General features: G+C 37.4%; 1 protein-coding gene and 1 long non-coding RNA gene across 6 annotated transcripts in view; one reads left to right on the forward strand and one right to left on the reverse strand.

Annotated features, from left to right (window-relative positions):
* The window catches only part of LOC122238658, a 36,444-nt gene extending 32,459 nt beyond the window's left edge, over nucleotides 1-3,985 (forward strand). Inside the window, exons 3-4 of one of the 2 annotated variants that reach the window (XR_006217698.1) lie at nucleotides 2,901-3,082; nucleotides 3,703-3,985. This is a non-coding gene — a long non-coding RNA (uncharacterized LOC122238658). Of the gene's footprint in view, nucleotides 1-2,900; nucleotides 3,178-3,702 lie in introns of those variants that run through there. The other variant, XR_006217697.1, reaches the window with a different exon arrangement.
* Nucleotides 1-16,000, reverse strand: part of DST (dystonin) — a 491,592-nt gene that overhangs the window by 142,402 nt on the left and 333,190 nt on the right. For all 4 annotated transcript variants that reach the window (XM_042986591.1, XM_042986590.1, XM_042986592.1 and 1 more), the window contains 7 exons: nucleotides 15,809-15,971; nucleotides 15,003-15,086; nucleotides 14,146-14,253; nucleotides 13,517-13,615; nucleotides 3,580-3,708; nucleotides 1,319-1,407; nucleotides 211-346 (listed from right to left, as the gene is read on the reverse strand). In XM_042986591.1, coding sequence (XP_042842525.1) covers nucleotides 211-346; nucleotides 1,319-1,407; nucleotides 3,580-3,708; nucleotides 13,517-13,615; nucleotides 14,146-14,253; nucleotides 15,003-15,086; nucleotides 15,809-15,971 — 808 coding nt within the window. The remainder of the gene's footprint in view (nucleotides 1-210; nucleotides 347-1,318; nucleotides 1,408-3,579; nucleotides 3,709-13,516; nucleotides 13,616-14,145; nucleotides 14,254-15,002; nucleotides 15,087-15,808; nucleotides 15,972-16,000) is intronic.

Below are 16,000 nucleotides of genomic sequence, written 5' to 3' on the forward strand. Positions count from 1 at the left end.
TAAGATGTCACAGAAACTGATGACGGCAAGTGTAGGACTGAATTTAATACACAACACTGAGATCTCTAAATAGTTAGATAAATTCCATCCATGTTTTTTCCATGTACACAAATTCAAGGTCATTTCTTCCTCATTGACATATATTTCTACAACCATGCAGTAAAGCTAAGAATCTTGAAAGAGCATCGTGTTTTAAAAAAATTATATTACCTTCTCCTCTACCTTTGTATCTCCTAAGGTTTGTGATTCTTGTAGTTGTTTCAGAGATTCACTGAAGAATGAATTATAACTTTCTTGAAGAGATTTCACTTGTTTTTCCAATTCATTTCTTTCTTCATCTGTCATTCTAAAATAACCAGAAAGTATGAAAAAAGAAATGCAAGGCTTCAAGTGATGAAGACAACATATTAGGCTCAATGATTTTGCAAAGTAGAATCCTTTTCTAAATAAGCACGTGGTCATAAAATAAACCCTCAGATACAGATTGCCCAAGTCTCAGAATGACTGTGTATGAAAATTAAGAATGGCCCTTACACATCCAGGAATCCTTCTCTTGCCTGAGAAACAGACTGGAGGAAAGGATATGAATTAATAGATCAGCACTTCTCCAGCATATACACATTTCTAAAATAACAATTGCTGTTATCCGACAAAGGGAAATATCTGTTAGTTCCAACACAGAAATGGGACAGAAAGATACCATTACTCAAGATGAAACTTGTTCAGACTGAAGCATGAATAAAGATAAAAAAATTTACAAGGAGATTAACCTGATTCTCTAAGGTACAAAACAAAGTCATTGTGGAATGATCCTGGGGACAGCCCCAAAAAGGATTTAAGAAAAGGGTAGATTTCTTCCCTGCCTGAGGCACTAGCTGAAATAAATGAAGTGCTCTTTTGGAAAAAGTGGGACCAAACTATGCAAAATCATGTTGCTGCAAGTCTCAGCAAAGAAAAGTGAACAATATATCCACACACATTTTCCAAAAAGTAAAGTCACAGAGAATACTACTTAGAATTACTCTTGCCTTAGAATCTTTACTACTCACTAGCTACTGATCTTTAATCTCCCTGAACTCATTTTCTTCTCACTAATATCTGGGAATAATAGGTACATTTCAGGGTTTTGGTAAACACTAGACGTGACTAAAAGTGACAATTAAATTGCTAAGTTTATAGTTGTATGTTATTATATTAAGTAAATTTCTAATTGGCTTCCATTTTTTAAACCTCAATTAAAATTTATCAGCTTTTGCTTTGTTGAACATTAACATCACTTCTCTAATTTGAATAAAAGAGCTAATAAAAACCAACATACTTGTCTCCATGTTTTGCCAAAAACAGCTGCATGGTTTGAAGTGCTTCAGATACTTGTTCCTTCTTGGTTGATATTTCTTCACTGGAAATCTGCAAGGTTAAGAAAACATGCTCAAACTCTCCCCCTCATCAAGACTAGAAAATAGGAATTTTTAAACATTAATCAAGTTTTAATTAAGATCCAAATGAAGGGACTACTTTCTGGGTGGCACAAGTGAAAAACCGATCAGTGATTACCACTGTACAGGCCTGAATAAGAAGACTACTTTATTTAGAATGCTAATTAGGGAAAGTCTCTCTAACCATAATGTCATCATTTTCATAGGCAATAATACTGCTACATCATATGGTTGTTGCATTTGTCACAGCCCAACAGTGAATAAAGGTTGCCTTCACATCCCAAGTGGCCAGAGATTTTCCACTGGCCCAACATCATCCTTACATCAAAAAGATACATGAACGTGGAACACTACTCCAAAAGTGTCCTCCTTCTCCCATGCTCTTGTATACCCTGCTCTTTTTGAAAAAATTATGGTGAAAGCATTAATCTGTAGATATGCAGACCAACATTAAATATTTTCGATTTCTAAACTTTGCAAAATTCATCTATGACAGAGGAATAAAATTTATCTGTTTAGGGAAAAGCAAGAAGTTGTAACATTTTTTCCCAATTACACAGTGTATTACTTCTGAATACTTTCAGAAATGGACTGCCACTCTTTTAAACAAGCAGAAATGAGAGGAAATGATGGGCAAATGAAAAGTCTATTTTCTCCCAATGTACTCTATTCAGAACAAAGTCAACTTAAAGTCTGTTTTTTTCATGATTACAGGTAATCATGAGGCCATAATGATTTCTAATACACACATTTATTACTCACATCAAATTTCCTTAAATTTCACTTGACACAAAGGCAATCTTTATTAGAGATGTAGGATTTAGGGCATGATCTGCATTTAAAAAGTGTCTACTAGATCTAGTAAAACGAATTTAGTGAAGTTTTGGGCAATTTAAAAGTGCAGAATAAGAAAATACCAAGGTTTATCATCCACATTTCTCAAAAGAAACTTGTTCCCCCAAGAAATCCTTGCTAAGGTTTATGTTCATATTTTAGTTCTTTCTCTGATAGGGGGGAAAAGGAGAAAATAGTTTAAGCTAAATATTTGTATAAAGTTGCTTTGACAGTTTGGGGTTTCAGACACCAAATGTAATTGCTTGCCAACTTCTGATTTCTTCCACACTAATATGAAATACAGTATGTAAGACTATGAGCTAATATGGCTTTATTTCAGTTGAATACTAATCCAAGTATATACTTGGGTCTATATACTTCTCTAAGGGGAACCCCAGATAAGTTACATCTGCCCTCATATCACAGGCAAAATTAGACAAGACACTGAAGTTTTCTATTTAATTATGTCAATAATGTCTGTTTCAACTGATGACAACTGAACACTGATGCAAAGCTAGAAGAGGAAGCTAATGAGAGCCCCATCATTTCCTAGGGTCAGGCAGCAGCAGGAGGGCAAGTTGAGAAAAATGCTGCTTAACTTAGTGGAAACTTATTTTTTTTTTATTACAGCCTCAATTCCGGTGTCAAGGCCAGCATCGTCAACACTGGACCTTAGCTATCGATGCCCTGAGAGATTCAAGTAGCACCTTCCAATGGCCATCATGGAGCACTAACATCTCACAAGCTGCAGCTATCCAACTAGTGCTGAGCAGCTGGAGAATACAGACCACAGCACAAAAGAATTCATTTAGGTGTGGGAAATAATCTAGAATTTCCAGTGACTGACTAGAGAACACTTCTTTGTAAAATACAAAGCACAGCTAAATTAAATACTCAATAATGTTGATATCCTAGTTTGTATTCGTTGTTCCTGAACCTTTTTGTTAACCTTTGTGAGAACGAGACCATATCTTTATGATAAGGAGGGCATGGATTTAATCTGGGCACAAAATAGGATGACTCTGCTCCTTAGCGACTCTCTTCACTATAATCAAGAAGCAGATCTAACCATTAGAAGAAGCACTAATAGTAAGACTAATAGGTGTAGTTCAGGCTTTGGAATCAGAGACACCTCTTCTGCTGCATACTGTAATTCCTTGGGCAGGTTTAACCTCTCTGGCCATCATTGTAATTGCCTATAAAATTGGGGAAAATTAAGGTAAAGAACTAAAGTGGTTTTTTTACTTTGACTGCTTCAACTCAGTAAATTCTACCATTATTATGATTAAACTAGAACCTCAGTGAATACCTTTTGCTTAGAGAAGGGAGATTTTCCAGCCTTCTCGTCATCTCTCAATGTCTTGGTGATATTTGATACCCATTTCTGTAATTCTTTGGCTTTTTCAACATGTTCTTTCTTTTCTTCTTCCAGTGACTTCTGACAAGTGTGAGTGGTAAAAAAAAAAAATATATTCCAGTAAATGATTGAGCTATGAAACTGACCTCTCCACAGAAAACAAGAATGTAGAAATATTTTTTCATCACACCAGGTTACTGAGTATTTTATTCATTTCCTTAACCATGTTTATCACATCACATAGCAGATGTACTTCCAAAATGTTTATGGTGGCAAAGGAAGCTGTGACATTCTATAATCATCAGTCTAAACTCCCAGCTGGTCTACCAATATGACAAATAAACTCAATTTTATTCATGAAGCACTAGAAGATCTTTGAATTGCTGCTGCCTTTGCATTCGCATTACAATCACAATTGTCTTCACAGAAAAGTATCAAACAAGTGAAAGCTGAAAGACGTGTGAATGTGTACATACGTATGAAAAATACACAGAATGAAGAAAAATCTTTCCCCCTTTTCCAACACACAATGTTACTTTTAATTACAGAGTCCACCTGGAAATGGGAGATTGTGGTAAACATTTAATATGTAAAGAAAGTTACAATGTACAAAAAATTAAAAACTTTTTCACTTTTCAAGGCCATCTGAAACACAATAGCTTCAGGGATGTGGGAACAAATTTACATCTTTCTCTTTGATTCTATGGTGCTTTTTGAGGTGCTCTTTCAATGAGTGTAATGGATCACTTAACAAATGGGAGCCCTAACCTCAGGCTGGATCTATTCAGTGACGAGGAATTCTGAAGAAAGGATGCTATGAACTTGCTGGAGTTCATCAAGTTTACCCCATATTCTAGATAAAATACCTTTTTTTTTTGGGGGGGGGGGTAGACAAGACTAACCTAAAAGCCAAAGGAAACCATTTTGAAGAAGAGTAAATATTTTGTGACTCTCAATTTAAAAATTATTCTCTCTTCTGAACAGTCAGCCATTTCCAGCCCTCAAGAAATAAACAGCCCTTTTGAGTACATGACATAGTTGCTAGACTGTCTATTTAACTCATGTTGTCATGCTCTGGACAGATATGAAGTAGACAGCATCACTCCCATGCACAGTTACTTAAACACGTGCTATTACGAAGAATAGTAAAGGCTAGAAATTCCCGTCATTAAAGGTTCAGATACTTCTAAGAGTTTAAGTCCTGTGTGGAAATCAAAATCAGCTTTTTCTAAAGCTTCTTTGTATGTCAACTTTCTTTTTGTTTGAGGGCATATTATATTTCTGACATGGGACTTTTGATCTTTGAGTTTCGTAGCAATGAAAACATCTATAATACCCACTTGCAGAGCCTCTTCTAGTGACAGCCGGGAATGAACCTGGGGCTCCATCAACCCCCCGGTCAAGTACTGGAATTCCAAACATCTCATTCCCATTTCCTTACTGATGATATTTGCATTCACAGCCTCCGCCACTGACATCACTTTGTTAGTGACGGGATGGCCGATCCCCGTGATTACTAAGTCACACTGTCGCAGCTGCTGGGCAAACCCCTCATCAACAAGGCCTCTGTGCAAAGCTTCTGCCACTCGGTACTTTTTGCCGGTGAGAGGATCTATTATGCCCCCTGTGCTGACTTGGGCTTCAAGGCATCTGAGGGCAGTAATCCGGTCGACCAAATTTCTGCGGGAGGCCTTTAGGACAGAGATCCTTTCCCCAGTAGTGGTCAGCCAGTACCCCGCAATAGGACTGTGCAAATCCTTCTTGGGAACCAGCCGGCTCAGCAGGGAGTCAGCAAGTTCTGTAAGTGTGATGAGCCCTTCCTGGTACTTTTTGACCAAGGCCTTGTCAATTGTTCCCTGCTCAATAGCCTCATTGATATTGAACTGTAATCCTGTTTTAGTATCGGTCAGCATATGAGAAGGATGCCCATAAGATTCAAAAAACGTGGCTTCCTTCCACTGATACTGTTGCCCTGAAAGCTCAAGATAGGTACTTTTGTCAATTAGGTTTCTCTGGAAAGCCTCATATGCAGTCAGTTCTGCTCCTGTTTTAATATCTACTACAGAAATCCTATGGGTCTTCCCTACATTGAGATTGGAAATGCTCCTCTCCCCGAAGGGAAACAGAAAGCACTGGCAATCTACATCAAACACACACATCCGCAGTAGTTCTGAGTAATAGAGAGCTTGCTTGTTATTGGGATTAGGAAAAACTCTCGTGTTGCTGGATGGCTCGTGTAAAAATTGAAGGATGGCATTATTTAACAAGCCTTGCTGCACAGCAACTTCGGGAGGAACGCGGATGCCTCTCACAGGGTCAATGACGCCCCCACTGGCAATCTGGGCCTCCAACATATGTTTACCTTTTTGTCTGTCAAGCATTCTATTTTCCATAGCTTGGAACACTGACAATGTCTTAGAAGAATATGAATACCCCAGGGCTGCCTTCTCTGCCTCAAGGAGTCTAATTTTGAATTCGGGGTCAATAACTCCTTCAAGGATGGCATCTTCAACAGAGTAGGTCTGACCTGAAATGGGATTGATGATAAAGCCTGTTGCGGCTTGAGCTTCTAAAAATGCTAAAGCCATCATTTTGTCTATTATGATGTTCTTGGCTGCCGAGGCAAATGAAATCTTTTCTTTTGTGGATTCTAGATAAAGCCCTGCAATTGAGGTGGCTCTCGTCAAAAACTTGCTAAGAGTTTTCTGAACTTCGCCAACGGTCTTGAGACCAAGTCGCAGCTGCTCTACTGTTTTCATGTCCAGAAGCTTAGCTTCAACCAACTGCCTGGCGGTCACAGTGTGCCGGAGACCTTGGAATTTAAATTCATCGTCCCTAACTGAACACACGTGATCGCCATCCAAATTCTGGAAGGTCTCTCGTTCTGAGCCTTTCTTAATAAACTCTCTCTGGAGTCCACCGGATGCTCTGCACCCTTCCAGCGTCCATTCTTCAGCACTGGGACCTGGGTTCTTTTCTTGTTTTAATGTGGTGACTTCTGTGTGCATATCATACTGCTTGCTCTTAGCTATCTGTAATAGGAATTCATGAGACGTTAAAGGCCATCTAAAGAACGTGACGTCACTTTACCCATCCTTAATCCAAATATACTTCCTACAATAACAAAAATAAGTAAAGAGAAGAAAATTTTCAAAACAAAGAGGGTTCAGGGACAAGTAATATTATTTTGAGAGTGTGAGGTTTACCTGGATGACAATAAAGGTGTTAAAATGGTATGTTTAGGGACACCTGGCTGGCTCAGTCAGTAGAGTGTGTGACTCTTGATCTTGGGGTTTTAAGTTCGAGCCCCACATTGGGTATAGAGATTACTTAAAAATAAAATCTTAAAAAAATGAAATGTTTAAAAAAGATGAAATGTGTCCCCAGAAACTGTTAGAAATTAAAGTGAACTTCTTGGTTTTCCTAGCTTTTAAAACAAACAAAAAAACATTCTTCAGGGGTGCCTGGGTGGCTCAGTCTTCCGACTCTTGGTTTCAGCTCAGGTCATGACCCCATGGTTCCAGAGGCTGAGCCCTGGGGCCGACTCTGTGCTGATAGCATGAAGCCTGATTGAAATTCTCTCTCTCTCCCTCTCTCTCTGCCCCTCCCCTGCTCACGCATGTGTGCACTTGCTCTCTTTCTCAAAATAAACATTCAAGAAAAAAATGTCCATCAGAATATAATACCATAGATGTCACAGTATAACTATTACATCTGTGTATTTGATCTCAAACATTTAAAAACTAAAGAATGGTAATTTGTAGTAAAGATTCAAGTCAATCACTAGAAAATGATAGCATTAGTTTCTGCCAGAACTACAAAGGGCCAATCTTGCTCAATGTTATTAAAAAATTTAGTGTAGCAGAGAAAGAAAACACAAGAGGAAACTTGACATGAGGTAGTTGATAAGGTCTCAGAATCCAGAGTATACCTCTAAGGGGGCCAAAAGCTTCGCCAGGTCCATTGCACATTTGTCATCCTGATACCTAACCGGTGGCCTGGAATTGTACAGAGCTTCATCTCTTATCTTCTCGATTTCTGACAGTTTTGTAATAGGGTTTGCCTCATCGAAAGTTATCTGTAATTCAGTGCTTGTCTGCGAAAAATACTCAGAGTAACACTGCTGGCTTTTCTCTTTCTCAAGCGGTGCCCCTGATGGCCAGAATTGGACTTCCTTTGGTATCTGGTCAACAACCCGATGTTGCCATTTTTCCTCTGACTGCTGTGACTCTCGCGTCCTTCTCAGCAATGGAGATCTGGTCGCTGGGCGAAGCTGCCCCGTGTTCCTACAGGACAGTTCTCCGGTGTGCTGATGCTCCTTTACTGCCATCTCAAAATCCGGTTTGAAGGTACAGTCTTTGGCTGGGTTCTTTTTTTGGATTTCACACTGGAGCAAAACTAACTGATGCTCGTGTTCCTTTATCTGCTGATCCATCTTTTGCGTCAGGCGTTCAACTTCACGTTTCTGGGCTACCAGCTCATCTTCAAGTTTCCGGCACTTTTGGTAATGATTTGCTTCCACATTCTGCCCTCGTTGCATTTGCTCACGATACTGCTGAAGCTGTCTTTCAAGTTCTCTAATACTTGTCTCACACAGCTTGGCGTTCTCTTGAGCCCTGCAGTTTTCTTGCTGGAGAGACACAAAGTCAAGCTGGATGCCTGAGATATCCTTTTCAGTGATAACTTTGGAGTCCATTAACTTTTCCATCTTTTTCCGAAACTCCTCTGCTGAGCGTTTGAACTTGTCAGATTCCTCCTGAAACAGAAGCATCTTTCTGTGGGTCATCTGCTCCTCTATGGTCTTTAAGTGCAGCTCGTCTTGTACCTGTTTCAACCTGTTATTTAACTCCTGCACCTGAGCCTGCTGCAGCTGTACCTTCTGCTCCCCTCGTCGCTTCTCCTCTTTGGAAGCGGTCAGCTCTGCACTCAGGTTTCTAACCTCCTTCTCAGTATTCTGGATGATAATGTTCTGCTGGTCACACTTTTGCTTAAATTCACTGACTAAATTTTGACTTTTGGCCAGGTCTTCTTCGAGGCATTTAATTTTTCTATGGAAATCCTGTTCTGTTTTTGTCTGCTTATGCAAGTGTTCGTTTGTGTTGCGTAGCTGATCTCTAAAACCATCTGCCTGAATTTTCAGGGCCTCACATCTTTGCTGGATAGCCTGTTTCTCTAAAACCACATTCGCCGATTCGGCCTGAATTCTCTGCATCATTAACTTGGTTTCATTATTCTGCCTCGTGAGCTCATCGACCTTTTGTTTTAGCGTTTCTGCACACTCATTACTTTTCTTCAATTCTTCATTAAGCTTCTGGATCTTATCATTATTTTCTTTCTCAGCTTTAATGTTTTGGAGCAACTGTGCATGGCTTTTCTCAAACTGTTCTTTTAGATGATCCGACTTTCTCTGGCAGAATCGTACTCTTTCATTAGAGGATTCCTTCTCAGCCTGAAGAGAATTCACTTGTGAATTTAAATGCTGAATATCTCTCTCCGCCACAGCACGGGTCCTAGTGATCCTGTCTACTTCTCTTTGCAGCTTCCCTTTTTCCTGTTGAAGACATTCTAATTCCAGTTCATAATTGTGCTTTATTTTCTTAAGATCATTAGCTTCCTGCAAAACTTCTTCAGCTTTGTCTGTGGTTTGGTTCAACTGCCTACTAAGTTCTCTGAGCTGTTGAGAATACCCTTCCTCCACCTGATCCTTCCTTTCCAACTCTAACTTCAGGCACTTCAGCGTATTATTTGTTTCATCCAGTTTTTCTTTTAGCAAACGAGCCTTTTCCTCAGATGAAGTTTTTTCAAGCTGAAGGGCACTGAGTTCGTACTTCAGCTCTCTCATGTCTTTTTCGGCCTTTCTATTGGCGACAGTTAGCTCATCTACCTGCTGTTTGAGTTCTTCTGTTTTCTGTTTGTCTGCTGTTCCCCTGTATGACGTAGCCTGGGCGACCACACAGGCAGGCGACGTGTTTTCTCTACACGAATACTGCATTTCAGTTATTCTTCTTCTTGCTTCCCGTTCAATTTTCTGCTTTTCTTTCAACTGTTCCTCTGCTATCTGTTTTTGAAATGTTAGGTCTTTTTCCATCTGCTTTATCAGCTTCAAGAGTTCCTCCTCGTTGTCTCTCTTTCTTCTCAATTCTTCCATCAATTTATTTTTTTGTTGTTCCAGGTCATTAAGACTCGAATCTTTTCTTTTAAGATGATCTTCCAGGGTCCTCCTGGTGAAGGTGTTCTCCTCTAACTGGTTCCGGAAGTTCAGGAGGTTTTCTTCCACTGCTGCCCTCTTGGCCTCGGCCTCCAGGGTGAGCCTTCGCACCCGCTCCAGCTCCCGTTCTGCAGCCTCCTTCTCCCTCACAATGGTCTCCAGCTCCCTGCGGTACTGCTTGGCCTCACTCTCGGCCCTGATTTTCTGCAGAGCAATGTCTTCCACGTTTCTCTGCTGCTTTCTCAATTCATTTTCTGCAGCCTCCTTGACCTTTGGAAGTTCTTCCTCTGCTCGAGACTTCTGCTTCTTTAGTTCAGCTACCATTCTCTCCAATTCACTTATCTTTCCCGTAAGTTTGCTATTCTCAATCATTGTTGCCTTTTGACGCTGAAGCAGATCTGAATATGCCCCATGTTCAGAAGTCTCCTTACACTTTTTAATCTACAAGAGATGTTTAAAAGTGTCAAAGTGTTCTATTCAAATTTATCCACAAAAACCTGAAGCGATGCTCATAAAAGTACTTATAAAAACAAGGGAAACAAATCGCAGAACAAGCACCACCACCACCACCACCACCTTCCAGAGAGGAAGCTTCAGAAAGCTGGCAATGGGAAAAGCGAAAAAAAAATCCTTCATGTCAGGTTTGCTAATCCAAAGAATCTTTTCTTGTCTCTCAAGAACAATTTCATTTTAAAAATTAGGTAGGCTCAAGATTTTACTGCAAGAAAGGAGGGACCTCACAAAACATACAGCATGACCCCAACCTTTTACAGATGAAGACACTGAGGTGCAGGGAGGTCAAATACTTTTGAAAACCCTCACAACAGGTGAGTGACAAAGTGGGAAGTAAGACTCACAACGGAGCCCTTTCAGCTTTCACTCACAACTTAGTCCTACAAGCTAAGAACATAAAGGAACGGAATGACAATTAAAAATTTAGTTTTCAATATGCCACCCAATGGAAATTTAAAATGATATTTACATCTCTCTGTTTTATGGTTAAAGAAACGAAATATGGAGTTTGGTACTACTTTAAAGACTCAAAACAAGAAATAATACCTAACATGGGGAAGGAGGAAAATTATATAAAAACTTGTAATTTCTCAAGCCAAATTCCTTATTTGTTTATACTTGCCATATTATGACAATTATAATAATCAGAGTTGCTAATGCAAAGGCAGCTATAGTCCCTTTAGAAAAGATGTGCTTCATATACTCACAGATTTTGTTGCTGTTGTTAATGACATGTCTCATATGAATCCACCTTGACAAGTACCTTTAGATACTCCATAAATATAAAGATATTTGTTAAATACAAATGCTTTTAAAAATATAATTAGGGAGTCAGCTCCAATGTATAGAATAAAAAAAAATTATTTTTCAAATGATAGAAGAATCAGTCTCAGCTAGGAGGAATACATTCTGCATTGACTACAGGACTACATGATCAGGGCTAGTATATAATTCCAATTTAATTTCTCTTTATTAATACCATAAGACTATTAGTTTCATATCACTAACTCAAAATTATCATAATTAGAAACAATTTAAACAGGAGTAGAAAAATTATTCTAGGTAGATTTTTTTTTCTTTGAGAGGCTTTGGTGAATTTTAAGAATTTAATTTACATCATAGACCACACATCCTAATCCACTTCTTCTAATTTTTGATCCCCAATAATTTTGACAAGAATATCAGTTGTTTCCTGCTAACCTAAATATGGTTTCTCCTAATAAGAATATGAATATAAAAACAAATCTCATCACAACATGCAAAAATTAGTGCTCTATTTTATTTTGTTATCAGGATCAACTGGTGACACTGAATCATGCTATCTGCTTAAATATCAAATTTTCAGTATTTTTTTTTTGAGGTAATTTCTGTTTTTGTTTTTTTTTTCATCTCAATTCCTTATCAAAATCTTTTAAAACTTAGCTGTTGCTAAGAGGTTTTGAGCTGTTTTTTTCTTCTGTCATGTTCTGAGGTTAGAAAAATGAAAAGTCAGAAAGGACATGCTGTCCTTTAATCCCATCAATTAATGCTTGATATGTTTTTCTCTCAACACAGATTAGAAAATCTCTTTATCCATCTAATACCCATTATACTCCACTAACATTTCTTTAGTTGGGTTTCATCTTTTGAAATTAACTTGTATCCCTCTTTGATTTTATGTTTATTATTTAAAAAATTCTGCTATCAGACCAAGACATCCAATGTAAGTCTTTGCAGACTGTTCCCTGGGTCTGAAAACCGAACTATGTATCTTTTATAAGATGCTCCATTAACATGATCCTTTACTGGTGAATTTTTAATCAGGAATGTGTTCTATCTATTTTGAGTTACAGTCCCTGCATGGTCCTCCATAAACTCTACTGTTTTGACTTTCAATCCAATATGAATCTTTTACATTTCAAAAGATGACAAGCCTAATTTGTATATTATCTCAGGCTTTCTGAAATATTTTTTGGTTCTATCAACTTCTAGTATTATACCTCATCAGATAAACTAAGTGGCTCATGTATGTGCAAATCACATATACACTATTAAGAAAGGAAAAGGACTTATATTTAACTACTAAATATGCAATCTAAAAGATCTACATATCATTTTAAGTGGAATCATATCTCTCAAAAACTAAAAAGGTAAAAAAAAATTATAGATGTTCTTTCACTGATGAGAGATGTATACTGATTATTTGGTCACAAATATTCTGGTTCTCCTTTCTAAGTGCAAAGAAATCTAGTTATAAAGACTTGCAATTAGCTACGTTAGTGAATTAGTTGCAGAAAACTGTTAACTCTGAACAGACTAAAATAGTAGAAAATAAAGTAACATCTATTCGACATTCACTACCATTTACATTCTCTCATTATAAGAAGTGTTAACACTAAGTATAATCATCTTCAGAATTATCAACAGCCTAATTTAAAACAGCTAATGCCTCGCAATTTATTTACTTTAGCATTCTGTCTACTATGTTTGTCTGTTCTGAGGTTAGGCATAGAAAACATATTAAGATAATAAAGCATAGCATTATCCCTTCAAAATTAGATACAACAACCTTTTATGACAATGTATTTTCATCAACTGCTTGCTCTACTTCTGAATATATTTTGTGAATGTAGAATAAAAACACAGAAATCCTCCAAATTAGAATGGTACTTAAATAGTCTTTTTACCATTCACCATAGATCTTTAGGAAAAATCAAAATAAAAACCTCCACAATTCTTAAAAAGTAGTATCATTTTTTGCAAAAACCTGTTTCTTCTAAATTGATTGATTTTATGTTTTAAATCCTTAAGATGTAAATCACTTTAAAATGCTTAAGAGAAATGTGTTTAAGTAGTATTTCTGTAGACATTTTAACCGTAGTAACTATACTTCAAAGAAGTATACTTCTCAAATGTGAGAAAAAATGAAAAAAATTCTGCCAAACTACCAACATTCCATAATTTAAATAGAGCCATGACTCTAATAATATTAGCATCTTAGAATGAAGATCAACAATGTCTTCCCTATTTGAGAGAATCTTAGAAACAAACCAAAAAATCCTAGGCCTCTACTCTTTCTCATTGTGATTTTCTAATTAAATAATTACTTCTCAACCATGTACAGTTTTTTTTTGTTTTCCCAAAAATATTATAGTTCCTTTTAGTTAGCTGTTCATAGTTAATGGTTACCTCCTCCTCTTCCAGCCTCTTTAATGAATCACCAGCAAATTTAATATATTGTGTCATGAGGGTGACCAGAGCAGTATATCGGGTCCTTAGGTCCATGAACTGCAAATAATGAAATAAATAATAAAAACACAATCTCCAGTGGCTCTAAGTGAGTTTACTGAATGTTGATTAATAATTATAACATTAACTAGGCTTTGTGACAGTAAAATACACAACTGCCCAATAGTGGTAAGTAGGCAGGAATGAGCTTCTTACTGCTGTGCAAACCATACTACATGACAATTCTCCTCTAAATGTAATGATGAAGTACATTTATAATTCTCTGTAATTAATACTTAATATTGGAATAAAGCTTTTCAAAGGATTTTCTAGAACCCTTAATAAAATGTATTGTTTTAGGTAGAGAGTTTCTTTTTTGGGACAAGGAAAAAAGTTCTGGAAACGGGCAGTGGTCATGTTTGCAAAACACTGTGAATATACTGAGTGCCACTGAACTGCACACTTAAAAATGGTTAAAATGGTACATTTCCTATTATATATATTCTACTACAATACAAATAGATAATTATAATTCTTTCAGTAGTGTTTCTCTCTTTTATGTCCCCTCCCTTCTTTCATGCTTTTACTACCTCTTGAATAATAAGATCTGCTGAGCTCTGCATTCTTCGGCGTTTCACTGGAGATTTTTGTTGTGAATCTACCATGGCCCGGTAGGTCATTGTTTGTAATTCATAGTCCTGTATAATGGAGTCAATAAGACTAAATTATTTAAAGCAAAGCATTGACACTTCATTCTACAGTGACTTGGTGACTCGATACAGAGAAATGGAACCTAGTTTCACTGAGCAACATTATGAAATTACTGCAAAACTACACTTTTAGGAATCTATCTAATCCTGGAATATTTCCAAGGTGGTAATAAAAATAAGAAATATTTAGGGTGATCAGAAAAGTTTCCTAGGTCTCTTTAGAAGTTCATGGGAACATTTAGTTACAATATGCTAGTTATATTCAGCCTTCCTTTCCTCTGGCTGGGCAATGGAAGAGTAGGTCTGATGGCTAAAGCCCAGGCATTGTCAACAGCTTCAAACACATGGGAACTGTCTCCTAAGAAAGTCAAGCTCTTCCAGGGAATATTCTAGCAATAGTAAAGAAGAGAGACAGACAGAGAGAGAGAAAGAGAGAGACAGAACATACACAAACATGCACAAAATGATAAAAAAAAAAAAAAAAAAAAAATTCAGAGCTATGCATTTATTCTGGGGTGTCGTGTGTGATTGGGAGAAAATGAATGAGCCCGAGGCTGACATGTGCCTCACGTGTCACAAAGAATTATTAGGTAAGTGTCACAGGGTTCAAATGAAGATTCTCTGTTTTTACTTTTTAACACAGTGAAATTATTTGCAGAGGCTTTTTTTTTCTTCAGTATTTTGTTGAATCACATACCTGAACATTGAACTTGACACAAGTAACTGAATTTTCTTACCTTCACTGTAGTTGAGTACTGTTCTGCATATTTTTGACACTCATCCATTTTGCTCTGTTTCATTTCTATTTCGGACACCAGCATCTACAAACACATACAGTTTAGAAGAAAGAGAACAAGGAACTCTATGCTATTTAACTACTAAAATGCTCAGGAACTAAGAAATAACCACACCCTTTAATAATAAAGCTCCTTAGTCCTTTGTACTTAATATGTAGTGAGGCAAATTACAAACTTCTAGATTAAGCCACATAAGTGACCCAGCCTCAGGGGGCTTCCAAAGCAAAAATTACTACACTCCCCAGGAATTATCCAAAAGTGGACTTGAAGGCCTTGCCCCCCCCCCCCCATTCCTGATCAAAGTGGAACTGGACACTACTGTCCCCTCAAGATGGAACAGAAATCTCAAAGAATTCAATTCTCTGTCAAACGTGGCTGTTTAATTTTCTACAGACACTAGCCATTTTTATTTATTTAAGATACTGCAAAACTATTGTGGCCACCAAAGTGCCAAAGAGATTTCCATACTAATGATTAAATGACCATACTTATGAGTAAATGATTAAATTTGAACATTGTCCCAACATGCTATTTTCTAATGCCTTATATTTTCAAAAACGACTTCCAAGAAATCAAAGTACGTGATGGATGTAAGTTGGGACTATAGGATTTTAATGTTTATGATTTACTCCTTACCTTCCTCCAGATAGTTGCTGGCTTTTTCTTTTAATAAGGTAAAGGAAGATAAGGGTCATGACTCACCAAATGCAGGCACAACCTTAGTATAAGAAACTGTTTTTACATACCTTCTGTTGATTCAACTGTGTGGCTAGAGTTTTACTATTTTCAGGCTGATTTTCCTGAATTTTTCTCTGGGTAGTTTCAACTTGCTGGATCCAATCATCTAAAGGGTGATAAGTATCTCTATAGTACTTCAGTGATTTGCCAATGCCTTCTAAGTCCCGTAACCTAAGAGAATAAAAACAAGATACTCATAG

Source organism: Panthera tigris, chromosome B2, assembly GCF_018350195.1.
Source record: "Panthera tigris isolate Pti1 chromosome B2, P.tigris_Pti1_mat1.1, whole genome shotgun sequence".
Classification (NCBI taxonomy): Eukaryota; Metazoa; Chordata; class Mammalia; order Carnivora; family Felidae; genus Panthera; species Panthera tigris.